Source organism: Rhinolophus sinicus, chromosome 2, assembly GCF_057876585.1.
Source record: "Rhinolophus sinicus isolate RSI-liver-muscle chromosome 2, RSI-T2T, whole genome shotgun sequence".
NCBI classification, from domain to species: Eukaryota; Metazoa; Chordata; class Mammalia; order Chiroptera; family Rhinolophidae; genus Rhinolophus; species Rhinolophus sinicus.
In genome coordinates this window covers 31,630,151-31,658,068 of record NC_142502.1, presented here as the reverse complement: position 1 = coordinate 31,658,068, position 27,918 = coordinate 31,630,151, and the positions used below count along the sequence as shown (strand labels likewise).

Below are 27,918 nucleotides of genomic sequence, written 5' to 3'. Positions count from 1 at the left end.
GATATCTCTTCCACTCTTTGGATCCTCTGTCTCCCCCAGTCCCCTTGGATAAAAATCCTCCCAAGGAGTAAAAGTCATAAATTGAGCAAACACTGCCTAAGTCACCTCATTGCTCATTATTTTTCAACTGTTATTAAAAGGGAAGTGAATTTCATGGAAATATTTCTCAAAAGAATTAGTGAAGGGGCATTTGACAGCTCCTGCTACACTAAATAAAAACAGATAAGATTTAGTAGAATAACAAGAGGCTACTGTCATATACTTGCAATAATTACTGTGTTACTAGCAGGACTCTTTTTTTCATTTGTTTACATTTATTTTAAAATGGTAAGTTTCATCAGTGAGTTAATATAAACAGACTCTAGCAGAAAAATAAAGCTGATATTTTGTAATAAAAGCAAATCACTGTCAGGAACCAGGGAGAAGTCACTCACAGGGTGATAAGTTTTAAGAAAACAAGGACTATAATAACGTAGGAGTTTTTCCAAACCCATTTGGAGTACTTTAAATGAAAGAAATAGGGAATCATTAAGATTAAAAATCAGCAGCAAAAGGCTGCTTTGTTAATAATAGAAGGTCTTATGCCAGTAATGAGCCAAAATGCTTGTGTTAGACAGTCACTGTTGCCATAACTAAAATAAGCCTATCTGGTTGTGACTAAATTCAGAAGTCACCGATATGGCTAAAGTCCAAACTTTTAAAAGTAAGATTAAATTATTAAAGAGGGAAAAGGGGAATAATTTTTATCACTAAATAGCCAGCAATTTCGTCCATCCATGAAGATAAGAAACATTCAATTAAGTTAGCACTTGTCAACATAAGAAATGTCCAAACCTGTACAGAATTTTTGTAAGAGTTTATGTGAACCAAACTGGCCATAATCCCAGCGAGCAAGACCTCCAACGCTCTGGAGAATGTCTTTTATACATTTGGAATTAAAGATGGAACATAAAAAAGATGACATGAAGGGAAAAAGAAAGGAGGCGACTGGATTACAAGATAGTTAACAAGATTATGTGCTCTCTTGAGGGTGGTTAGGCTTCCTAGGGATCTGAAAATGAGGCAATACAAAAATGTGTTAATGTACTGCACTAAAACAATGGACAGAGCTTGCTTAAGGCAAAGATAACCTTTTATTAAAGAAGTTATGTGTCTAAGGTATAACTACCCACCATGACCTGCCCTGTTAGGAATTTATGATCAGATCACCCTGTGAGGTTAGATTTGTTACAGTGCACTTGTTTCATCCACACACTTTATTATAAATAAATGTTGAAACAAACTAAAGGTGGCATACATGGAAGCATCCAGCTCAATGTTTCACACGTGGTAGACATCCAATAGATCTTTCCTTCCTTTCTTTCTACTCCCTTCAGGTACTGATTGTCTTACAGCCCTATTTACATTTTCAGGTACATAGGTTTGTCGTCTCTCCACAACCGAACTGAAATTGTTTCATTCATAGATGGATATGTATACTTTTAATTCTGCCATATGTCTCACATGTTTTATCCATAAATAATATATATGGTGATGGGTTGGGATTGCTTGAAAGCTCAAGAAAGATATGACATGATATATTAGAATGTTTTAGGCTGCATAGGAAAATACTCATCTAAAAATCGTTTACAAAAGAGTTTTTCTTTCTATTCTTGTTTTTATTAGTGTTTCCCCTGAGAGTAGGACCCTGGCTCCTTCCATACTTTCTTCTGTTGCCCTCAGTTTGTTATCGCCTCCCTCATAGTTACAAGATAACTGCAGTCACACCAAGCGTCATGTCCTCATGCAACAACATGTTTCTCCTTGTTATCAGGAAGGAACATATTTCCCAGAAGTCCTCCCATAGCTCACTGGCCAGAGCTGTGTCACATGGCCCAACATGAGAGAAAGAAATCTCTGTTGTTTAAGCAATCCAGTCAGTAGTATTTTGTTATGGCAGCCCAGGAAGAGTAATACATCTAAGAAAAAAAGTCATGCTGCCCTTCTTTCTTTAGTGGGGCTACACATCCTTAATGACCGGTATAAACTGGAAGAGTTCCAAGAACTTTATGGCACAGGAGTGATATCCACTTTTCCTCACATTTTGTATGGATGGTTCATAAGCATGCTCTTACTCCAGCCTCAATTGCCAAAGACAAATCTTGTTAGAGTTTTTTTCTTTTTTTTTTAATAAACATTCCCTTGGTTTAAGTTCCAATCTTCTTAGATCCAAAGCCAACAGCATCTCTGGCGTGTAACAATTATGCAATTGCCAAAATATCAGTGCAATGCATATTAACATAAACCTTTAAAAAGGAGACAAAAACAGAAAATCCTATGCTTGTTCAGTTACTACTTTTTTTTTTTTCCAAACCAATGAAAAATGTTAAGAAAATGGATTGCAAAAGTTCAGTGTTTGTTTCTCAGTGAATTAACAGGTTTAAAAAAAAAAAAAAAAAAAAAAAAAAACACCCACATTCTGCTATATTACCACTTTCCAATTTCTGGCCAAACCTTTGTAGTTTTCATCACGCATTTTTGTGATTAATGATGTGCACCCAGTTAATGGAAAACAGCAGATTAGGTTTCCGCTAATAGTTTGGAAGTTATGTCTGCCTGCCTCATTTGGTAACAACCTCACTGTTCAGTAAGAAACTAATGAATTTAATCCCAAAGCAGAACTTAGTTTTACACATACAAGACAGGTCAGATTTCCAAAGTGGAGAAAATTACACTTTTAGAGATGTGCTGATCTTTCATTGAAATTTAACACTGAGATAATACCTCAGAATGTTTTTTCCCCCCTCTCTCTTTTTACTTCTATTTAGTGACCTATTAAAAAATTTACAGTACTGGGGCATCCCAGTTTTGGGTACCCCCACTCATAAGAGATCGGTACTTTCGCTTTAATAAAAATCTTTGCTGCTCTTAGAAGAAAAAAATTACAGTATTTACTCAAGTCTTATAAAAACAGGCAGAATTAGCAACTTGTGACAGTGGCCAATAAAACAAATATAACATGATACTTTCTATAATTAGTAGAGTGAGCTGAAAAGACATCTATTGTTGTGAAGTTCCTTATATATTAATGTATCACTACAATGCTTATGTCATAAACAAAATTTATATTTGCTTGTTTAGTTTCACTATAAAAATGTTACTTCCAACTAATTATGTTTTAAGAAAAACAATGTGGCACAGTGGAAAACATATTTAATCTAGGAAGAGAAGAATCCAGAGGCAAAAATTCTAGTCCCATTTCTGCCTCAAATTACTTTGGAAACAAATCTATGTTTTGTTTTCATTTTCCCTACTACATTTTATATTTATTTTCCTTAAGTCATTTAACAAATGCTACATTATTTCAAATTTTATCTATGTATATCTCACATTTCCCATCTAGACTAGGCTGCTCACGGTGTCTGATTTACATTTTTATCCCCTACAGTGTGCCAAGCTAGATTGAAAGCTTCAAGAGAAAAAGGACTTTGCCTATATATCTCCAGGGGTTAGCATGGTGTGACCTCATGTTAATAAGGTGTCAAGTAATTAGACATTTTAATAAACAAAAAACTTGACAACAATAGCATGGAAGGTGAGGGAAGAATAGACGGAGCACAGGATTTTCAGGGCAATGAAAATCCTCTGTATGATACTATGATAGACATGCCACATATTTGTCTAAACTCTTAGAATGTAAAACACCAGGAGTGAACCTTAAGATTAATTATGGACTTTGAGTGAATACAATGTTAATGTATGTTCACCCATTGCGTACCACTCTGGTGGAGATGAGGCTTATAGGGGAATCTACTCATGTGTGGGAGTGGAGGGCTTATGGAAAAGCTCTGTACCTTCTCTTAATTTTGCTGTGAAACTAAAATTATTCTAAAAAAATAAAGTCTTTCAAAAAAAAACAGCATGGTTTCAAAACAGAAGAAAATTCTGAGCACATATTAAATCCAGTAGAGTCTGCAATGTTTTTGTTTACCCATTATAATATTAACCAAACATTATGGTAAATGCACACTATCTGTCAGACACTTTTCTACACAGTTTATATACATATAATCACTTTATACTCACAATAACCCAATGAGGCAGTTACTATTATGATCCTCATTTTTCAGTTTGAGGAAACTGCAGTCAAAGAGATTAAGAAATGTACGTCCACTGCTGTGCAGCTGTAAGTAGCAGAATCAAGATTCATCCAGGAAGGGCTGGCCCCAAAGTTCATGAGTCATATCCTGATCTGCCAGGTACCCAAAATTCATTATCTGGAGGATAATTTTTGCCTTATTTCACAATTTCATGTATATTATTTTTTCCTTTTTCAAATCAGAGGTTAAGTTTCTTTTGGGTTAAAAACTAGTATCTCATCATTATTGAATAATCCACAGCATGAGTGATTAAATCACCACATCAACCTCCTGTTAGGTAGGCATCTGGTAAGATGGAATTGGTGGGAAAGACAAACCACACCAAAGATATACTACATCTGTTTCAGATTTTCAGTTCAACAGGAAAATGGAAAAGAGAAGCGCTAGCTTGTATAAAGGATATCCCCCACACACACACTTCAGGGAGTATCACTTTTGTACAAAAATTGTCCCATACTAAGTAAAGGTAGTAGTACTCTGAGGCTATTTTCTTTTTGATAGTTTTTATTGTTAATGTTGGGTGAGAAGGGGTGAATTAGAGGAGTGGTCAGATAAGGAATGGCTCAAACAAAGAAAATATAGGATTCCCCACTAGAAATACAACAAAAGAAAAGAGAATTAGAAAAATTAGAGTGTTAAAGAAAAAGGTTCAAGAAGTATTAGACCGTGAAAATTCTTTGGACAAGAGAAATTGAGTAAACTGGAACAAAGGAGAATAATTTATACGTGTACCTTAACTTTACTAAGAGTCTGGGGAAAATTAAAAATATATATGCAGTGCTTCTTTAAGAGTGAAAATGAGTAAGAACCTAACATGACACACTGCAATGGCTACATTTTAATTTTTAAAAATCCGTAAGTATGCTACTATAAGCAATAGTCAAAAGTTTTCATGCTATTTCCTAATAGCAAAAAGGGTACATATAGTTTATGTTATGCTGGTTGTTCCTAATCACGGAAGTACACATACAAACTACGTCTCTAAATGGAAGAATCAATGGAAACATCAATCAAATAATTTATTGAGCACTAAGCACGTGGAAAATACTCTACTCTCTTATTTACTCTTATTGATTATTAAGTTTTACAGGTTAAGGAAAACGATGTGAAAGATGAGTAATTGTTAAAAAAAAAATCATCTGTGGCTTAAATTCAATCTACAACAAAGAGACATTTACCCATAGGCTCCATGTATTTCATAATCTTTTTCTCTGACAAGAGATTTCCAGAAAGATCTCACTGGCCAGGTTGAAGCTCACACTGGCACTATTTGCACTGCTTGCTTAAAAACACCACAGGTACATATAAACTAGGGAACTTTGTCATGCAAAATGAGACTGAACAAAGAAGCATTCATCCAATTCTAGGTACTATAGTCAACATTAAAGCTAACATTGCAGAATCTGTAACAAAACTAACATTGCAGAATCTATTTTTTTTAAGGTACAATAGTTTGATTCTTTAACAAACTATTGAGACAGGTTACTTAGCATGTTGCTAGGTAGACGGGGGGGTCCCTGGTGGAATAAACAAAAAGCAGCCATATCTTAAAACTCCAGGTTCTGGAATGTCTCCTTCACTTCAGGACAAAGCTATGAGAATGCACCTTGAGGTTAATAAATTATCTCAAATCCCTTTTGGGCAGGCAAAGGAGCAGATCTGATAAATAGGAATGGGATATTTTGTTAATCCCTTCAGGATGGGCAAACAGGACAAACCTGATAGATGAATTCCAATAGAAGCCTCCAGTCCCCTTCCCCAAACAGGCAGGGGAAGGTATAAAAGTAAGAGCTTTTGCCTCAGTCACTGGGCACACCCATTTGGGTACCCCTCCCACTCGGGAGCTGCAACCTCTTCTCCTGCCTCTAATAAACTATCTTCCTTTACAACTTTTTGCCTCTCCCTGGTCCGTGAGTCCATTCTCCGGCTTCACGAGACACGATCCCAGCCCACACCCAGAAACTGCCGGCAGATCCCGCATCATTTACATCATTTGGGGACTCACAGAAAAATATTCCTACTTCACTATCTACATAGTGAAGGGCAAGTGGGGTTGAATACAGACAATATGACTTCAGAATCCAATTTTTAAACAATTTTGCTAGATTTGTTATTTGGGCCTTAATTTATTTCAAGGAAGCTGAATCCACTGACAGTTTTATTTGCTGAATTAAAGTTTTTTCTTTTCAGTGTTATGTTGTGTTCCAATAAGAGATTTTCTGTGAAGTCAGTAAAATGACAATGCTTCCTGAGGGTGACCCAGCAATGACAGCCACCAACCCACAGTTGTCAGCGAGAAGCCCACTGATCTTGCTTCCAGGGCTTCAACATTAGTTTCACATACCTCCACCCACCCACCTTCCACATAGGCAGGCTTCCCAAAGCTGTGATCCAAGAAGAAACAGATCCCTCTCCCAGACTGAAGAAAAACATCTTTCTGTTCTGGGATAGTGGAATTAGCTTGTATCTAATGAAAATCCACTGAAATCTCAATAGAAACATTAACCCTGAATGGAGAGCCTTACCTGTGGAAACAGAACTATGAAGAGGCTTTTAATAAAATAGAAAATCAAGTCAAAGCAATTAAAACAATACATTGAATTTTTCCCTCCCTCAGGAATAAAGACAAACCTAACCTGAAGAAAGTTATTTTTTTTAAAAAGCAGTAATGAAGCTGTCCTTAGTTATGTTACCCATTGAACATAATAAGATATACTTTTCCATAAACGCATTCTCATTTGGCGCTACGAGTATAATAAGCTACAAACAAGCAAGACATTTAAAAGTGTGCATCTCAAGTTCTAATAGAAAAGTGAACTTTCAAAAGAGGTTAACTCCTTTTCCAGGAACCTCATAGTGATGATTATTGAATAACACTCCAAACCAGTGAATGAACTTTTTTGTTAGACCATAGAAACTCAGTCACACAAAACAGAAAGTAGGTATTGACACTATTGCTTGTCTAGTTTAATCATAATTAAACCAATCATCGCATGTGTGTGTTGGGGGGGAGGGGATTCTAAAGCTATGCGGACAGTTTTTTTCTTTGTTTGCTTATTTTTATACTTCATGTAATTGACAAAAATATAAATAATTATTCAAAGTATCTCCCCCTTAGATAACATATTTCATGAAACACTATTTCATGCGTGTTTTCCAAATGTTGTTTTCAACGAGCAACTCAATGCTGTCCGAATACTACATTCCAATCAAAAAGCACTATTTCTTCCTAAACAGAGACACAGAAATATATCTGTCAATAACTAGCTCTTTGCCAATGAGTTTCATACTTCTATATGTGGAAATATAGTTTCTATTTTTGAAGGTTTTGTGCCAAGGTATTCAAACGTTAACTTAAGAACAAGTTGGGGGAGGGCTAGAGGGACAATCTCTCATTCCTATAGGGCTTGTATTTACCGGTACCTATAAGTATTACATACACAGTGAGATCCAATAACATTAAAGCATAAACCAGAAAAGAACAGATGATTACCTGATATTCGTTAGGCCAAAAGGTGCTCACTGCTAGCTCAGCCCGAAGCCAATCTCTACCTGTGAATCCAGTCACATTCCAAATTGGATTGGCAAGAGGTCCTTTATTCACCCTAACTAGTATGTTCAGAGTGCCAGGGTTTGACCCTTTCTGGCTATATAACAGGTAACTGAAATCAATACAGTGAGTGTCATTCTCCTTCATTGTAGGCAGCTGAAGTCGGGCTTTTTCTCCAGGGTCATGATCTGAAGAGTCCACTATCATATAGGAACCTGAAATGACATTACATATAATAAAGTTAAATAAATGTATAAACAAAAGGGAATATATAATAATAGAGAGAATACTAGAAATAATACCAACCCATTCTGAGTGTTAAATTTAACTAACAAGGCGGGGTATTCTAGAATACAGACATAGAAAGATACCAAACAAGTAAATTGAATGCTTATTAGGTGACAGACATTGGTCAAAGAATATAACGTGTATTAATAAATTTGCTCTCTGCAATAACCTATAACCTATTCAGTCAAATATCTTTGACTATTTGAATGGTCAAATAGGTGACTCAGGTTCAAATCCAGTTACCACTCTAAAAATCTCTAATGTTACTAAGCAGAGATCTTTTAATATCAAACAAACAAAGCAATAACTTATGGGCCTGACTGACATATCTTGCCTTTCCCTTATCCATAATACTATTGCAGGGAGATGGGAAAAGAGTATAGGCACTGAAACCGTTTGTGATTTCTAATCTCCAGATCACTATTTATAGAAGCTGTATGATCTTTTACAGTGTACTGACAACCTGGAACTTCAGTTCAGGGAAAAAGGACACTTTGCAATGTAAGTTTGAGGACTGAAGTTTAAAATGTTAAATTTCTAAAGCTGAGAATCTGACATATGGTAGATTTATTTACCTACCTGGAGCCTCACGAAGCTGTCAGCTAATCACCATAGCTATTGAACCCAATTCTGCAATTAGTTCCTATGTTGTTCTATAGCTGCAAGTCTGGTTTGAAAACCACTATTCTACTCCACTTCCTGATTTAATAACAATTCGTTGGTTATCTACCATGGGGAGGCAGAGTACATAAGGAGACTTGCCCTCCTATTACCTCACAGTCTGATCCTCAAACATGGTCTCTGCACGACAGGCAAAGGTCATGTAATGCCAAGTGCAAAAATGGAACTTAAACATCAACTGCCAGTATCAGTCTAAGGACCTCTCGAGAAAACTAATCAGTGTTTCTCATGTCACTGTGCATTTTAACAACGACACATTATAACAAAAATGGAAATATATCGATTTATTGCACTTAAGGTACAACACAAATTTTATTACACAGTATTTTTTTTCCCTAGGATGTAATTTTAACTTAAAAGTATTGGGTATAGTGTCAAAGAACCCAATGTTACAATGGTTACATTTGGACCTCCCTTCCTAACCAACTTGTAGAATTAATCAACCCTTTGGGTCTCCTTGCTAAAACACAGTAACATTTGCCTGTGACACACTAAACATTCATTGACCCTAGTCTAACCAGCTCAATTAACCCCCCAACAATAGGTTCAAATCATGGAAGGTAAAAGAGTACTTCTACAATATAAGAAAACAAAATTTTAACTCTGTCCAGTTCCCATTTGGTGGTACTCTATGATTCAGAGCCTTGTGAAGATTTCATATGATAGCACTATCAGTATAAAATAAGCTAACTATAGTGATATTTACAGACATTACATTCATTTCATTTTTCCCAGTTTTCATCTCTTCTTTTGTAACCTGGAATTCTTTTTTTCTTTTTTCTTCCTGATTCTCATAGATCGCACACTAAAAAATAAATTGACCATATGTATTTTTGGAGAAGTTACGACATTTTTTTTAACAGGATATCCTGGATCACAACCCAATTTATAGAAGCAGGATGTTTCTATTTTAGGTTATAATGGCTGCTTTACGGAAATGTCTTTCCGATTCACCATAGCAGAGGAGAGCAATTATTGCTTGTAACTATGAGGAGGCCTGAGATCTTGGTTGTTACTTAGTGTTGGTATTGGGCCTCAGCATCTTCCCAAACCCGTGAGCTATTTCTCCACTGCTACAACAGTTTTGTTTTGTTTTTTTTCAGTAACATGTTATAGCAGTAGTGCATTTGGATTATTTCTACAAGTTTGCATCAGTTATGACTTCTGATTGTCAATTTTAAACTAGTGCTCTCTAAATGACTTATAGGCTTTCAAAGAGTTATTTTCTTCTATTATAAAATAAACTTTGGAATAAAATGTGGTTTGCCTCACATTTTAATTATATAGTACGATATTTACCATGTAGACCATTTAGCAATTTTCAGCCAGTGGCATTTTAAAGCTACAATAATTTTCGTATTGAGGAAATGGGATGAGCAAAGTATATTAATTTGTTGGAACCACCAATTTGATCATTAGAAAGACAAAAATCACAAAATAAAGCTTGTTTAAACTATTCAGCATTTCAAGGGTATTCGATGCGAGTTAAATACAATCTTTCTAAAATGCTGATTTTCATTTCTACAATGTTTCTGCTAAAAGGGCTTTTATCAGTGCAGCCTGACTACTGCTACATTTTCTGAGTACTGTTGCATAATATGCATTTATTGCACAGTTCCAGGAAGGAAGAAGCCATCTAAAATTCGCCAACTGACTTCATATAGCGGCAATTTCCCCAGTAGGCACCGTGAAGGTACCTGCCTGTTTGATAGAAGATGCCTGTCTATTATCCCAAGCATAGAGAACACTATGCTGTTCTTATCAACTTACAAAAATTACTTCTAAAGTCTCCCTGAATAAATGGTTACTAAATGCTAGAGTCAAGAAATTCTACAATATGCATTTCTCTCATTCTTTAGGTGATAATTTAACCTTACTTACAATTGTTCTGTTACCAACTAACTAATCCCTCCGATTTCTAATGAATACAGTTCTATTAAGTTGTAATTTAGCTATCTCAAGACGTAATAATGAAACATCTGTGTGCACACACATATAAGGTACTAACTTTTAATTAATGTAACTTCTTTTAATGTGGCCTTACATGTATTCCTCATAGTCTGTTGAGCAATGAAGTTCTCAAATATATCATTAAAGACATAGGAGAAAAAATTATATGCTTATAATAATTTGTTTTCAAAGTGTAATCTTTCTGGACTGCGATTTGAAATGAAAATCAAAACCTTTAAAAGAAATATAGACCCTTTCATCCAAATCTAGAAATGCACACTAGATATACAATCCTGTATATGTACAAAGAAATAGCTTTAAAAATATGTTCGTCACATCATTACACTGCTTAAAATAGAGAAAAATAAAGTTTTAAATGTTCAATAATAGGCAATTTATAAAGTTACAGTAAATCAGTTTGATGAATAATTATGCAGTTATCCAGAATATTATTAAAATCACTTAGTGGAAGATAGTCACAATATGTTAAGTAAAATAAGCAGGTTAGAAAATTTATTCATTTATGAAAAAACATGTAAAAAATCCATTTGTGTAAATGTATGCATATTCATATGTATATCAATGTGCATGCACGTAGGACTGCAAAAAAAATAATACAAAGCAGATATAGCAAAATGTTAGCTGTATTATCGGGGAGAGCTGTAATTATCTTCTGTTTTCTTATTTTTATTTATGTATATTCACTGAATGTTCCACAATGAAACATGCAATAGATTTGTACTTTTTAAAAAAGAGAGAAATTACATGAATATTATCTTACATGAACAACATAAATAATGATAAATACTTAGGAAATAAAGAAAGCTATTTCGCTTTTTAAAATAAATCCTATTTGCATCCTACAGATTAACAACATCTTGGCTTTTTTTCAACAACAAAAAAAATACAAAAATCAGGAACGTCTTATTGCAATTCATTAAAAAAGGGATAGAGAAGCACTGAGTACTTAAACCAAACAGCATTTTTTATTGAAAAGAACAGCCAAAGAAAGCAAGTCCCATATTCATAAACACCACAGTCTAATATCTAGATGAATAAATAATGCCCTATGAATTGTATGTCTTAATGAAATTTTTATCTTTAAGCTATACTTCTAGGAATAGCATAACACAGGAAATAGGATTAACTGCAAAGAAAATAATGAATAATAAATAAGTTTCCATACTTCATCCTAAAATTCTTTCATTTATATATATCCTTTAGTACACTAACATAATATTTTTATTATCAGTTCTTATTGAGAATCCATTGAATGTGCCCTATAAACTAAAGTGAGAGAAATTTCAACTTTTCTGCTCAGTATTAACAGCCCTCCATGATCTAATCACAAAGTATTTTTGCCACTTTACCTCCCATTCTCACACCCCACCTTCTTCAACCTGACAGAGCCCTCACTATTTTCTCCACAGAGCACACAGGTTTTCTTCTCCAGGTGGGCTCATGTTCTTTGAAGTAAGCCTCTCATTTAAGCCCCCAGACAATCTTTACCCATTGTTCTTCCTCAGTCCCAGCCCATGTTAAGCTTCCCCTGTGTGGAAGCCCTTTGATACACAGTTTCTGCCTTTCTTGTTCTGGCCCTTAATTATGCACTGCTATTGCATATATAGGGATCATTTACCTCCCACAGAAGAATAATAATGTTCTCTTGGAAAACATCTGATTTATTTGGAATCCAATCAGAAGAGAGCAGCCACACACTAAATGTAACAGTGAAAGTGTGCTATAAAGAGTTACGAAGTATAAGAGAGTAGAAACTTTATAGTTATAAACAGAACCCTAAAGAATAACCACAATACACAAGGAGAGAAAAAAGTGTTGAAAGGGGAGGAAGGTTGCTGAGAATAAGACCTCTTTAAAATGTGTGGCTGCAGTCCAATGGGTGGTGAAAAAGAATGTTGGGTCACTCAAACCAGAGCTGGTCCACAGCTACGGGACAAGCAGGAAACACTCCCTTCCAGCAGGGTGGTATGAGGCCTGGGGAGCACCATGTGCCTGTTGGGGAGGGCACAGCAAAGGGGTCACCAGGCCAGGGCTGGTGCTGCAAGCTCCCTGAGGGACTACGTGCTCTGGGCAACTTTCAGCTATGCAGCACCAGCAAGAAGAAACTAAAACAGAAGCACCATTCAACCAGGAATAGAACTCCTTCCACTGAAATGCCCCTTCAGCACTCTCTATTGACAAAGCTTAACAATGTGAGATCTACAAAGGAAAGGTGTGCAAAGGGTCAAGTTCCACTATCACAGAGTAAGTAATGGAGGGTAGTTTTTTGAGTGGTGAGGCAATGAACTGATAACTGGAACAGCATTGAACAAGGGTCTTGCATATAGTAGAAGCTCAATAAATACTTTTTACCTGTACTTGGTTAGATGAATGACTGAATAAGACGACAAAGAGACCAGCTCTTAGAATATAAGAACATACAACGGTTGAGGCAGTATCAGCTCTAGATATATGTAACCTAAATTATCAGAAAACATCAAAACAACAAAAATGAAACAAACAATTGGAACTGGTTTATACTGCTTCCAGACAGAATCATTTGATGGAAGAGTGTAATGTTTGGGAGCATGCACCAAACATTTTCGTTAGAGCCACTCTTGTGTACCTAGGAAACGTATTGAGAAAAGCTTCTCAAACATTTCAGTCTCGGGACCCCTTTTCCACTGTTAAAAATTAACTGGACATCAAAGCACCTTCATTTTGGTTAGTTCTATCTGTCAATATTAACTATATCAGAAATTCAAACTAAGAAATTTCAAAAACATTTTAATTCAGTTAATATTAACAACAGTAAAATCATTATGTTAGTGTAAATATTTTTATAAAAATTTTATAAAAATATTTTTATAAAAATTATTATATTTTGCAAAAAGTCATATGGAGAAATTTTTACATTTTTGCAAATCTCTTTAATGTATGACTTAACAAAAGATACCTAAGTTCTCATTTGTAGTTCTTCATTCAATCTGTGTAGCATCATATATCATGTAGCCTCTGGAAAATTCTACTATACACTTATGAGAAAATGAGAGAGAAAAAAAAAAAGTATCTTAGTGTTATTATGAAAACTGTTTTGACCTTAAGAATTCCGAAAGGGTCTTTAGAACATACAGTGGTCACTGGATTACATGTGGAGACCACTATATTTTAAAACACATAATTATTTTTATCTTCATGCTCCAAGAAGAACATTACCAGTGCTTTTATTTATACTGAGTCTACTTCGCTCATTCAATTTTGCAGGGTATAAAAATGTACTGTATGAAACAAAAGTCTTCACTGGGGTACTGGATGTCTGGAGAATGAAAATGGAAAAGGCTTAATTATTTTTACACTAGTATGAATTTAAAGGCTGTATTAGTCAGAGTTCATCAAAGAAACAGAACCAATGGGGGTGGGGGGCAAAAGAGAGAGAGAGAGAGAGAGAGAGAGAGAGAGAGAGAGAGAGAGAGAGAGAGAGAGAGAGATTATAAAGAACTGGTTTGCGATTATGGAGGCTAAGAAGTCCAGATCCAGAAAAGTCAATGGTATAGTTCCAGTCCCAGTCTAAAAGCTAAGCAATATTCAATCCATATAAGAAGATCATTTTTTGTCTGTTCTGAAGTTCATTTTGAAAAGCTACCAAAGCACCAACAAACTGTAAAAAAATGGTTCTTGACATTGAGATTTTCCTCAGGTAGAAACAAAGAACATGCCAGAATCTGTTGGTGTGAAAAAACTAAAGACACTGCAATATAGTTTCATGCCCAGCCAGCACAGAAGCAGTAATCAGGATTGCTGGGTTGAGAGAATAAAGACAACCAAAAATCATGACTTGGGCCCCAGCCCATCCAGGATTAATTTTTTGTTGCTGCTGCTGTTGACTTCTAAGCATTTCTGTTCCTATTACCTTTGCACTGAAGGCAATGCCACTGACCTATTTTTCACATCTTTCAGCTTCTCATTTCCTTTTTTCAAGGTTCTCCCCCACCTCCATTTTTCTTCATCTGATTAGGTGGCAACATAATATACACCAAGTTACTAAATCTAAACTCCTAGGAATCAGTTTGATTTTTTCCCTTCCCCTCACGTCCCTCATGTAATCCACTAGTAATTCTTATGTCTCTAATTCCAAACTAAATCCTCAATCATCCACTTCTCTTCATCTTCACCACTTTTATCAACCCTCTCTCAGGAAGACAACTCAAATAGGCTCCTAACAGGTTTCCTGGTTTCCACATTAGCAGCCCTACAATAGTTTTCGAAAGGCAGCAAGGTTAACTTTTTTCAAAACATACAATTGATCTTTTCTTATCCCACATTGCAATGAGAGTAAAATCTAAACGCTTTACTCTAAACTATCAGCTTCAATATAATTTGCCTCCTGCTTTTCTCTCACATTATCTCCTCCTACCACTTGCTTCCCTTATTCAACATGCTCCAGATACAGTGGGCTTCCTCCTGCCCTTTAAAAAATCCACAGTCATACCTGTCTCAGTGCTTTTACACTGGATTTTCCTCTGCTTAGAATGCCGTCTCCTCAGGTGGCTGATTTTCAACATTCAGGCCTCAGTTCAAAGGCTGTCTATTGGTGATTCTTTGATCTGTTAAGTAGTTCCTCCTAAGATTCTTTCTAACATCACTCTCTGTTACCTCCTGCATATCACTGGCCACATACTGACATTAATTTGTTTATTTGATTGAAGTACTCCATGAAAAATTCAGATTTCATCCATCTTGTTCATCCAAAAATCTAGCCCAATGTCTGGAGCATTCGCTATGGAGCGGGATGTTTTTGTTGTAACAAACTGACATCTTTCTATTTATGTTTCCTGCTCTGCATGTCCATCGCACTTCTATCATTCTTTCTCATGCATCAAATGTACCATATCTATCTTTGCATCTCCCCAGTCCTGGAGCAAGCTGTTTAAGATCAGAAACCTCCTTTTCCACCTTAGCACCTAACAGAGGGATTTTGCACCTGTAAACTCCTGGTGAACTGAACTGAAACTAGTAAAAATTTAGAATTTCAAAAATTATAACAATATTGTGTTTTCAGAGATAGAACAAAACATGGAATCTGAAATGACTTTAAACAATGTACTCAATGTTAACAATCCCCCCAAGACATTCCATTATCTGAGTAAGGTTGACATAAGTGCATGGTCTCACTTTTTTTTTTTTTTTTTCATGATCTATTATTAATACTTTAAATTCTTATATTCTATTATTTCTAAGATAATGCCTCTTTCCTACTGGAGTTCACCCTGTATGCCACACAGTTTATTTCTGAAAGACAGAATGAGGCACACTTATGTCAGCTTGGAAAAAGTAAACTTGTCCCTCAAACTCCACTACAAAAGGACTGCATCTTCACAGTATCTTAGTCCCAATAAATTCACACTCCCTAAAATATCCCTTCCATTGTCTTAGCAAAATGTCACACTGCTTCATTCACGTTCTGCTGGAATAAAACTTCATATAATCCCTGAGTAAGGGCTTTGGATTTGTTCTAGGTACCTAACTTACATTTGAAAATAGAAAAACTCTTGATTCCAGAGAACACCTTCAAAAAATTTTCAAACAACACAAAAGACTAAAAGGAAGTTTTCAGGTTAAATTAGCACAATATTTCTCCTCCTTGGGAGACTATTTTCCTCATGGAGTTTACCTGCTATGTGTTAAGATATAGGAACTGGTCCAAACATTGTTCTCTAGTTTTCTCTCTTTCCCTGACAACATCTTTGAAGGCAAAAGTATGACTACTTGGCCTGTACTCTGACCACCCAAATTTTCATTTAGTCTGCTGTCGAGAATAAATGAGATTGTCTCATATGTGCTACAGCATCCTCATTAGGTAGGCCCTTAATACTTGTTCTTTTAGATATACTCATTCCTTTCCCTATCAAATAGCAGAGAGAATCAAACTAGAAAGTGTATGAAAAGAACATTTAATTTGTCAAATTAAGAAAATGAGACGACAATGTTAAAAAATAGTACATTTCAAAATTTTCACTTCAAATTGGTTGTTACAAAATAGTCACGGGGATGTAAAGTAAAGCATAGGGAATATAGTCAATGAGAGGGTAATGACTATACATAGTACCAGGTGAGTACTACATTAGTCAGGGGAATCACTTCTTAAATTATACAAATGTCTAACGATTATGCGTACACCTGAAGTTAATAAAATAATATTGAATGTTAACTATAATTGAAAAATTTTAAGAACAGAGGAGCTGAAAAGAATTTTTCTACTTCAGTGGCACCTGAACCTTTCTCAACCCCCTTCATCCCAATATCAACCCTCCTTCCCAGCTCCTTCATTCCTATTCCTTTCTAACCCTCCTTTCTGGCTCTTTCTTTCTTTAAAGCCTGACATAAATATAGAATACTCTCCCAGGAAACACATATACACAACTTAACCAACAATAGTCAAGGACTCACAGATGTAAGTTTAAAACCTCCTGTTCTAAGATTTCTCAGATTTCTGAAATTGTGGCATCCCCACTCCCATGGCTTTCCAACTCGCATAGCTTTTCTGCTATGTGGTCCTGAAATGTTTTGAGAAGCAGCTGCTAAAATAAAACGCAGCTTGAGAGGGAACAACCAGAGTCACATTATAAAGGCAAGAGAATCTTTGTCCAGCAGCCAATTTTGTAATCATCCCTTGCCTTTTCAAAGGAACCGAGACTGGGAAGAACAGTGAAAGGTAAAGGTAGTAGAGCCTGCAGGCCCAGGAAACCGCCGAAAGGTTAAATATCATGCTGATGATTCCAGCCTGTTGCCTGGATATACTTTAACTCTGTTAATAATGGAAGGCAAAACTTCCTTTTTTTTTTTGCCTCGTACACAGTAGAGAACGAGTGTACAGTGCCCCCATATTTCCATATAAATGGATATTCCCAAAGTCAAAATATTCTACTCAATAGTAGAATTATTTTACTATAAGACTGGGTATAATATAATATAATATAATATAATATAATATAATATAATATAATATAATACCGGGTCATATATTAATTTTTGCTCCAAAAGACGCATTAAAGATGATTGTCCGGCTAGGTCTTATTTTTGGGGAAACACGATAAAAGTCTGTCTGAAGGTACCAAAAATCTATGTTAATATACCAGAAGTGCTAGGCTTTATTTTGACTCAAAATTAATAACAAGGGTCAACAACTACTCCTGAATAAGCAAATGGCAAGTAATGATCAATTAGAGAAGAACTGAGATTGAGCAAAATTTTTCAACTGCGTTCTCAGGTTCAAGGGTAATGATGTTACAGGAGCAGTTCAATTGTCCATCAAGGAAGTTGCCTTCTTTATTAAACCACAAACGTTCCAAATTACACTGGACACTTTATAAAAGATTTAAAAGGATTAAATTCACTCCACTTCATCTAAATGAAATCATATCCCTATCTATGAAATGGTTAAAACTTCAGACTCTGAAGTCACAGACATAATTCTGCAGCCTGGCTCTGACACCACACACCCCAACCTTCCACATCTCCTCCACCATTTTTGTTACAAAAAGCTTAGGCCCACAAAAGATGAGTGTCTTAGATATAAAAAACATATATATGTTTTGTTTGAAAACACTGTTGTGGGGATTACAGAAAAAAGAAATATCAAAATAAAAACCTTTTTACTTTTTTATTTACAAAATATTATCTAAACCAAAAATCTGTCTGCGTGTTGTTGGAAACAGTGCCTGCCTTAGGAGGCATAAGACAAATAAAGGAAAAGCAAAGCAAAAAGGAATTGAGATCATAGGATATTTGGGGGGCGGGGGGAATTGAGTACAGAGAAATGAAGAAAAGAATACAAATGAGAGGAGAAAAAGAAAATAAGTGCTCACACTTCACAACATCAGATCTGGGAAGACAGGAGAAAAGAGGGTAGAACCGGGTGGTACAGAAAAATGGGGTTGCATTTATTTTCTGTCTTCCCAAGTAACTCCACAAACCATACAAATATGAGAAAAGAAAGTGAGGTCCCCTGACATTAAAAAGCAAAAGAGAACAGTATCATCGCCACAAATGTTGAGATTGTTGTTTTTGGTCACTACATGATTGATCTTCTATAATTCAAGAATTTGATATAAAATTAAAGTTAAAAAAACAAAACGAAAAACACCTGAGACATTCTGAAAGTCTCCTGAGCCTACATTAATTTAAGACAGCTCTGGTGGAATTAATGGTTCCCAATCCTAGAGCACAGTATAATACTGAATCAGATCACTGTGCTCTACGATAAGCTATTCTACCTCCAATGCTGCCAATCTACCTGTTATTAAAAAAAAAGAAAAAAAATGTCTCTTCAGGTCCTCTGCCCATTTTTCAATTGGGTTGTTCGTTTTTTTTGTTGTTGAGTTGCATGAGTTCCTTGTCTATTCTGGATATTAGCCCCTTATCAGAGGTACTGTTTGCAAAAATCTCCTCCCATTCAGTTGCTGGCCTCTTTATTTTGTCGATGGTTTCTTTCGCTGTGCAGAAGCTTTTAAGTTTCATATAGTCCCATTTGTTTATTTTAGCTTTTACTTCCATTGCCTTTGGAGTCAAATTCATAAAATGCTCTTTGAACCCAAGGTCCATAAGTTTAATACCTATGTTTTCTTCTATGCAGTTTATTGTGTGAGGTCTTATGCTTAAGTCTTTGATCCATTTTGAATTAATTTTGGTACATGGTGACAAATAGCAGTCCAGTTTCATTCTTTTGCACGTGGTTATCCAATTCTCCCAGCACCATTTATTGAAGAGGCAGTTTTTGCTCCATTGTATGTTTTTAGCTTCTTTGTCAAAAATTATCTGTCCATATTTATGTGGTTTTTCTCCAAAGAGGACATACAAATGGCAAATAGACATATGAAAAAATGCTCAACATCACTAATCATCAGAGAAATGCAAATAAAAACCACAATGAGATATCACCTCACTCCAGTCAGAATGGCTATCATCAACAAGACAAATAGTAACAAGTGTTGGAGAGGCTGTGGAGAAAAAGGAACCCTCATACACTGTTGGTGGGAATGCAGACTGGTGCAGCCATTATGGAAGGCAGTGTGGAGGTTCCTCAAAAAATTACAAATAGAATTACCACATGACCCAGCAATCCCTCTCCTGGGTATCTATCCAAAGAATCTGAAAACATTTATACATAAAGAAACGTGTGCTCCAATGTTCACTGCAGCTTTGTTTACAGTGACCAAGACATGGAAACAACCAAAATGTCCTTCGATAGATGAATGGATAAAGAAGTTGTGGTATATATACACAATGGAATACTATTCGGCGGTAAGAAAAGATGATATAGGAACATTTGTGACAACATGGATGGATCTTGAGAGTGTAATGCTGAGCGAAATATGTCAGACAGAAAAAGCAGAGAACCATGTGATTTCACTGATATGTGGTATATAAACCAAAAACAACAAAAGAACAAGACAAACAAATGAGAAACAGAAACTCATAGACACAGACAATAGTTTAGTGGTTACCAGAGGGTAACGGGGGTAAGGGGTGGGAGATGAGGGTAAGGGGGATCAAACATATGGTGATGGAAGGAGAACTGACTCTGGGTGGTGAACACACAATGGGATTTATAGATGATGTAGTACAGAATGGTGCAGCTGAAATCTATGTAGTTTTGCTGACAATTGTCACCTCAATAAATTTAAAAAATAAATTAAAGAAAAAAAACATAACACACATGGTCAATTGTAAAGCACCATACTTACTAATGGTAAAGAAAGAAAGGGCATGCAAATACTTTTCTGACTGTTGGCATACAATTAATTCAACTTTCTCTTAGCATAAACAATCACCCCGGGATATTCTTCCAACAAATCACTCCTTTTAGACAGAAACAGAAAAGCTACATGAGGCAAGTGACCTCTGTTCCAACGGCACTCTCATTGCCCTGAGAGCAACTGAGCATTGTACTTTAATGTTTTCATAAATGCTAACTTAATGCTCAATGGGAGAACACAAACATTGAGAAATTGCAGAATTTCAGTTCTCACACTAACTTTTAAAAGCTTTCCTCTGGAGTGTACTGTAGCAGCTAAAATAGAAAAGAATTTTAGCCAAAACAAGTAACAGCGGGAACTCTGACCAACTACCAAACACAGGTGTTTCCCCACCTTCCCCCAAGGGGAGATTGTCTTCCTTTTATGGACAGGAAGAGGGAATTTTCAATAATTTCAGAATTTTGACTTTCAGATCTTTTGATCTACTATAGAGATGAATTTTCAGAACTTCAGTAATATCCATAAGATAAACTGAAATAGCTTAAGTACACAGAATAGAGTCAAACTGCTCACTTTGAGAATAACCAGAAGCAAAGACATGTCTCCAACTTTTTTTTTCTCTCCTTCTAACTATAATATTACCAAGTATCTCCAGAAACTGTTTGTATGATTTAAAAAAAAAAAAAAGTGATTGATTTTAAATGGTCCTATAAGCAGTGACTAAACTCTGCGAACTGGCAGTGTTTACTCCAATCACGATGATATGCATCCATTAGATGCAACATGATTCTACTCATTGAAGCGGATGTCCAGAAAGAAATAATACCGTTCATTCCATCTGGTTCTCAAATTCCTCTCAAGTTGGTCCATATAAACCTTGCAATGCTTATTTGCCATGAATCACCAGTATGATTTCATAGTTCACAATTCATAATGACACAATATGCATTTTTGCCTTGTTTGACCCCTCCTTTTTGCTTAGAAGACTTGTATTCACTTTTTCTCCCCAGTGGAGCTCAATTCTCAGTTACTCTATGAATTCCTATGAGTGATCACATGATTTGATAGGTAATTAACACATTTCACATTCCCTACTTTGTCATGTTATAATGTACAGAACTTCCCAAACTCAATAGTCAACTTCTTAAGGGGTATTTCTACTCGTTACCCCCTTCCACATAGTGATCTACATTTAGCAGATATCACATAACGTCAATAATTATGGAGGTTAACTGGAATATATTAATAATAGAAGTATTTGAAACACTAAAAGTATCTTATTTAATTCATCCAAACTTCCAGTGAAAAAGATACTGAATATATAAAACACTAATATACAGAAGAAAGTGAGGTTTAGAAACATTAAATAACTTGCTCAGAACTCAATCCAAATCTAATACTAAAACCATCTTCTTTAGCTCCTATATTATTCTGTCTATCAAAGTAGATAAGAAGTTTAGTTTATAAAGAGGTACTATAATTTAAATATTTTTTTAAAATTGCATGGGAACCTAGTGAGTATGAATTTAAAATGCTCTAACAAATGCCATTTCAGTATTTTTCCTTCATGAGTCTTCTTCCAGGTATGGAAGGTATGAACTATCACATAAATGATCAAAACATCAACAAGTATATGTCAAAACAAAACTGTGGCAACCTCTTTAAAAGAGAGATCAGCTATGAGATTATATAATGGGAAAATATGCCCTCATCCCTTCTTTTTTTCTGAGAAAGGGAGGTTAGAGCTGTAATCTGAAGAATGACTTACAACTGAGAAGAAGGGATCATTTAAGGCAGTAGAAACCACTGGTGCAAATAACCTGAAGGCAGAGCAGATTATAATGCATAAGAGAGACTGAAAGTTTGCCTGGGTAGGAAAAAATGGGGGAGATAAGGACGGACATGCAGAAAGTAAACAGACCAAGAAGGCCTCTGGGCAATGATAAAGAGTTTTGCCTTAACCTTAAATATTATAGAAAGACATGGAAATGATTTAAGTTGGGGGAGGCAGAGGTTGCTGTCTTAATTAGCTTTACATTTGGAAAATCACTATGGCTACAGTGTAGAGAATAGATGGGTAATAGGACAGTGAGCAGAATCGATAAGGGGAACTAGTTAGGAAATAGCTTTAGCATTCCAGTAGAGAAAAATTGTATTTAATTATGGTAGTAAGTAGTTGATGGAGATGATGGGAAGAGATAAAACTCAGCAAGAATTGTTGCATGAGATACACAAGTGAGGAGACAAGTGTCCATAATATAGAACTGTATTTCTCGTTGATATACCCAAATAGACAGTGGTGCCATTCCGAGTCTTGGTACGCTGGACAAACTACAATTTTGGGGGAAAGATCAGTTCAAGTTCCTTATTGTAAACAGTGCAATCTACTGTATTGTTTTCAGCAAAAAGTATTAAAGGATATCACGAAGCCCTAACAATTATCAAAACATACCCCAGCACCTCTCCAGTGGGGACCCCTGCTGGGCACAAGCAACACTGCACCCTACACCCACCGTGAGTCGTGAATCCTGTACTTTGCTGCCCCTGGATGTCTGTGCTTCCACTCTGTGCAGAAGACAATCCTCATGATACCTCCTTTCTTCAATTAATAGCTCCCTAATCAAACTTCCTTTGGGTGGTCTGACTGGTGGAGATTTGGTGATCTGTCAGTATCCTACCTATGAGGGCAGCTGAAAGGTGTTGGACTTCTTTCTGAGGCCCTGAGAACTTATAAGGCAAGAAACAAAATACAGGAAAGGTTGTCAAAAAGAATAACAAATATCACCTAATGTAGAAGGAGCATTAATTTTGTTGAAACATACCAGAGATGTCAAGTGGGCAACTAGATATATGATTTTGTATCTTAGCAAAAATATCTTGGCTATGAACAAATATTTGTGAATAATCTGCACATATATTTATACATGTAAATTCCATAAAGCTACTGTGTTTTTTACATTTTATAAACTTTTCAACAAAAATCTTAAGTATTTCATAAACATAACGTGACAGAGCAAATGTAATCAAATTAACATCATACCATATACGTATTACTATGGAACATAGAATGCCACAATCTGATTACAAACCTTTTTGTTACTAGTAGTGATAGAAACTCTACAGAAGAGAGAAATTCATTCTAAACATCTAACTTACATGGCCACCTCTGGTAACTAAGAATGTTCTTAAGATTTTGTATCAAATGTAATTTCAATAGAGATTAACAATTCAGGTAATTTCCAAACCTCACATCAAACTGTCTGCAACTAGATTAAAGTCACTGAATCTTGCATTCACACATAACTAGTTTAAGCATCTTGAGTATATTTACCTCTTGACCTTCACTAAACACATCTTTGAATCTAAACAACCATTTCCTGTTTTTTTTCCCAAACAAAATCAAAATTCCCTGTTGACTATGCAGTAGATTTATATTGACCATTATTCAATTTAAAAGACAATGTGTTCTGATGAAGGAAAAATCGACAAGACACTGAAATAGACATATATTTATTTGGAGAGGAAAAATTGCAATTAATTGTGATTGAAACCCCAGCATGGTTATCCTCTCCATACTAGTAGTTTTGGCCTAAAATTTCTTCCTGAAACACAGAAAAGTACATAAATATCCTTCTATAAAATGTACATAAATCAATAAATGAGACTGAAACAAGTCCATTGTGATAAATAAGCTGCAATGACTTAGGCTGCATGAAGAAATTCACACTGATGTCAACTCCAGGATCCTGGAAGGACTTGGGGCTAAGGACCTTATCAGGCCTCACAGGGCACTACAGTTGTAGCACAGGGCCTCTGGTTCTTCTTTTTTTGTTGTTTTTCTTTCTTTAACTTAATAACTTAATTGGCTTTCACCGTCTTAACCAGAAGGCCATCCCTTGCTCTTCTTTGACAAGTAGAAATGGCCTCATGATCAACTTTCGTAGGGTGGTATGGAAAGAGTGATTTAACCCACCTTTCTAGTCCAGGATCATATTTGGGATGAAATGCAAAGGTCAAAATTACTACCAGTAACTCTCCAGTAAAAACAAAACCTGATAAGGAGGGTGGTGGTGGGAGAGTTGTAGGCTATTAAGGAGCCGAACAAAAGAAAGATACAGAATCCTGAAGAATCTAAATCTTATACAAACAATAACTTGTTCAGATGACCTACAAGAAAGATAAGATTTCTCCAGTGACTAGAATTTCCTTCTAAAGTAAGTCATTTTGTCTAAATATAAATTATTTCTTAGTTCTCTATCAGGTAAGTAAAACTAACTAAGAGTTCAAAGGTCTGAACTTTCACAGTAAAGCCATATGGCTCATAACATAAACATGGCAACCAGATAAGGTTTCCAGATTTCCTCTGTTAACGAGCATTTGTTTCAGGCACCAGTCTCAGTATGTGTGTTTTCTTAAGGAATCCCCTCATTCTAGCGGACCCAACAACAGGGTAAGTATTATTACTTTTACTGTAAAACCTCTAAATGTGCAAGAAAGCATGCTCTGTTAAATCCCTATAGCCATAAAACACTTTAAGAGTAAACTCCTCATTCAGTGTTTCTCAAACATGAGTAAAATACCAATCTTTAAAAGAGAAAACTTTCTCACAGAACTGTGTTAACTTAAAATATATACAGATCAATCTGAGAATTGCAAAAGTTTATTCATACAAATAAATGTAAAACTCAGTAAAATTAAATAGTTATTTAATATAATAAATTATGTTTGGCAGACTCAACATTGCAAAAATTACATTGAATAGTGACAGATAAATACATGTTTATTTTATATACTACATTTCACTTTTAGGTTTGCTTCTTTTAATTTTGATCACAATGCAACACCATTTCATCAATGTTATTATAATATTTATTTTTCTTTGATAGAGATTTTTAGTCACTGATTTATGCTGTTGATGAACCAATCAATTTAATAATGCATTCCAAAATACAAAAATAAGAAAAATTTAAATCTACTTACTAAAAAGCATTTTCTGAATACTTACTATACCTTTTGTTAATGAGGTTTTTCAAGCTAATATGTACAAATTAAGGATGCACAAAATATGTGGTAAAAATAGTATGATATCATTTATTGTAAAGTCACAGTTGACAAGTTCCTCATGCTTATGGCAGACATTATCTGCCACAGAATAACTGAATTCTCCCATCGCTTTTCTTTATCGGAATTATGGTTAAATTCATGTGTGCCCTAAACTATGATGCAATTGGTACTTTCACTTAGCAAAGATGTAAATATAACATCAACACAAATGTAAATAAGGCCTCTGAATTACTTCCCAATCATCCAGAACATCTTAATTATAAGGTGCATAGGTGTATATTCATTTTAGACTCATAAAAATAAAAACATACAATTTTTAAAACTTTCATAGAGCTCAGAGAATATGCCTGTGGATTATAGTTTGAGAAGCACTACCATAGCTCACTTAATAAACTCAGCAACAAAGGACATCTGTCATTTATAGTACAGATAACTAAACAGTAAGATTTTTAAAAAGCACACTGAGATAAAATTATGTCTAAATAACCTAAATTCATTTTCATGGAAGAAAATGAAAACTTTAATTTTTCTGAAGAAAAATATTTTTTAAAAAGATACTACACCCCAATAAAGTTTAACTGAAAAAAAAAAGAAAAAAAAATTTAAAAAGATACTCAGTGGGATTCACTTCCTTAAAAATAATAAAACTACTTTATGTTCTATACCCTCCTCTTTGCCTCTAAGCGTTAGAATTTAATACTAGGAAAGGATTTGCTCTCTCTTAACAGTAAATTAAAAGTAAGTAAATAATTATGTGTTTCCTTTTAAAGTTGGTGCCAGGACCTTTGCATCTTAATTTGAGGCTCAACTAGAACAGCAGTGTAGGCCTCAGTGGCAGGAAAGTTTAGGTTTATTTGTGGTGAGCTAGATTTTATAATCATATTTGCATTACTACTTATCAGGAGTCCTTTATCCTTATTTATCTTTGTCATTTGGGTAACTATCCTAGAGGTAAGAAATCTCAAAATTTTTGTGTAACAATAAAAGGTATAAGAAAGTATATAAATTAAACAATGAATGATTAGTAAATGAAGACAGCCCCCACGTGTTGCTAAGACCAAGTTATCCATAAGTGCCTATACCACCTAGCCAAAAGCTCAAAAGCCAATTCTACATAATATTGGGATGGAGACGATAGTCAACTGTGATAGCCTGTTAACCTGTATCTAAGAAGAAGTAAAACCATCTACTACTTATTTATCTCAATATTAAAAACGGGTATATATGTATAACGAAATACTATTCAGCCATAAGAAAAGATGAAATACTGCCATTTGCAATAATATGGATGGTTCGTAAGAGTTTCATGCTGAGCGAGATAAGTCAGATGGAAAAGGACAAGAATCATATGACTTCAGTCATATGTGGGATATAAAACAGAAAACAACAAATAGACAAAACAAACAAAAACTCACTAACACAGACAACAGTATGGTGGTTACCGGGGGTGGAGGGAGGGAAGGACATTGAAGTGGGTAAAGATGGTCAAATATATGCTGATGGAAGGAGACTAAACAAACAAACAAACTGAACATAGTTATGTCAAGGAAAAAAATGACCATCATGTAGTTATATTATACTTCTGTCCCAATATCACCTCAGCTTCCTTGAACAGCTGTTTGCTGGCCATAGAACAGGGTTATTATAAATTATATAAAAATGTATTACAAATTGTGCATTGATCTCTACTTTTAGAACAATGCAAAAAATTGTGAGTAAAATTAAAATGGTACACTCCAGGAAAAAAATTATTATAAATCCAAAGGAGACTTTTAAATATTATCTTTGTATTTTAACAAGTTCATTCTAGCAAAATTTCAAAGAAGAAATCTTTTGATTAGAAGAGATCTTTGTCATTTTGAAAATACATAGCTACCAAAATAAATCATCATTTCATTTGTGAAAATTCACAAATACTCTTTTAAAATCAGAAATGCAAGAAAGATGTCCTCTATCTTTCTACTGAACACTGTTTTGGATACCCTGGATAGCATAATAAGACAGATGATATAAATATCTATATAATTTTTTAAATAGATGGTTTGTCATTAATAAAATAAAACTTTTCTAACATTAACAAAAAAAAGATAAAAAATAAAAGATGACCGGATTTATATAAAAAGGTTATTCATAGAGGTTAACTCTGTAGTACAGTAAAGCTTCTATTAACAAATTCCCTTAGAATAAAAAAATTAAACAGAAATTCAGCTGTTAAATGCTTTATCTAAAATCATTCCATAAATTATGTGAAACAGAATTGTTTGCAATTTTAGCTGCTTGAAAAAATATACAGGGTCAAAGTTCTTACTTCTCCCAAGTCCAGTTGAAATAAACAGGACAGATCTTAAAGTAAGAAACATCTGCAATTGTGTCTATTTTTCTAAGCATATAGTTACGAGAATGAACTCTGGAGTCAGATCAAACTTGGTTCAAATCCTGGTTCTATCGCATAAAAGTTATGGGAGTGGTTACAATCTCACAAAATTCTGTG

At 35.0% G+C, this 27,918-nt stretch overlaps 1 protein-coding gene across 14 annotated transcripts in view; it reads right to left on the bottom strand.

The window, feature by feature from the left end:
- PTPRK (protein tyrosine phosphatase receptor type K) overlaps nucleotides 1–27,918 on the bottom strand; it is a 504,015-nt gene that overhangs the window by 299,920 nt on the left and 176,177 nt on the right. For all 14 annotated transcript variants that reach the window (XM_019729449.3, XM_019729452.3, XM_074333559.2 and 11 more), the window contains exon 3: nucleotides 7,633–7,904. In XM_019729449.3, coding sequence (XP_019585008.1) covers nucleotides 7,633–7,904 — 272 coding nt within the window. The remainder of the gene's footprint in view (nucleotides 1–7,632; nucleotides 7,905–27,918) is intronic.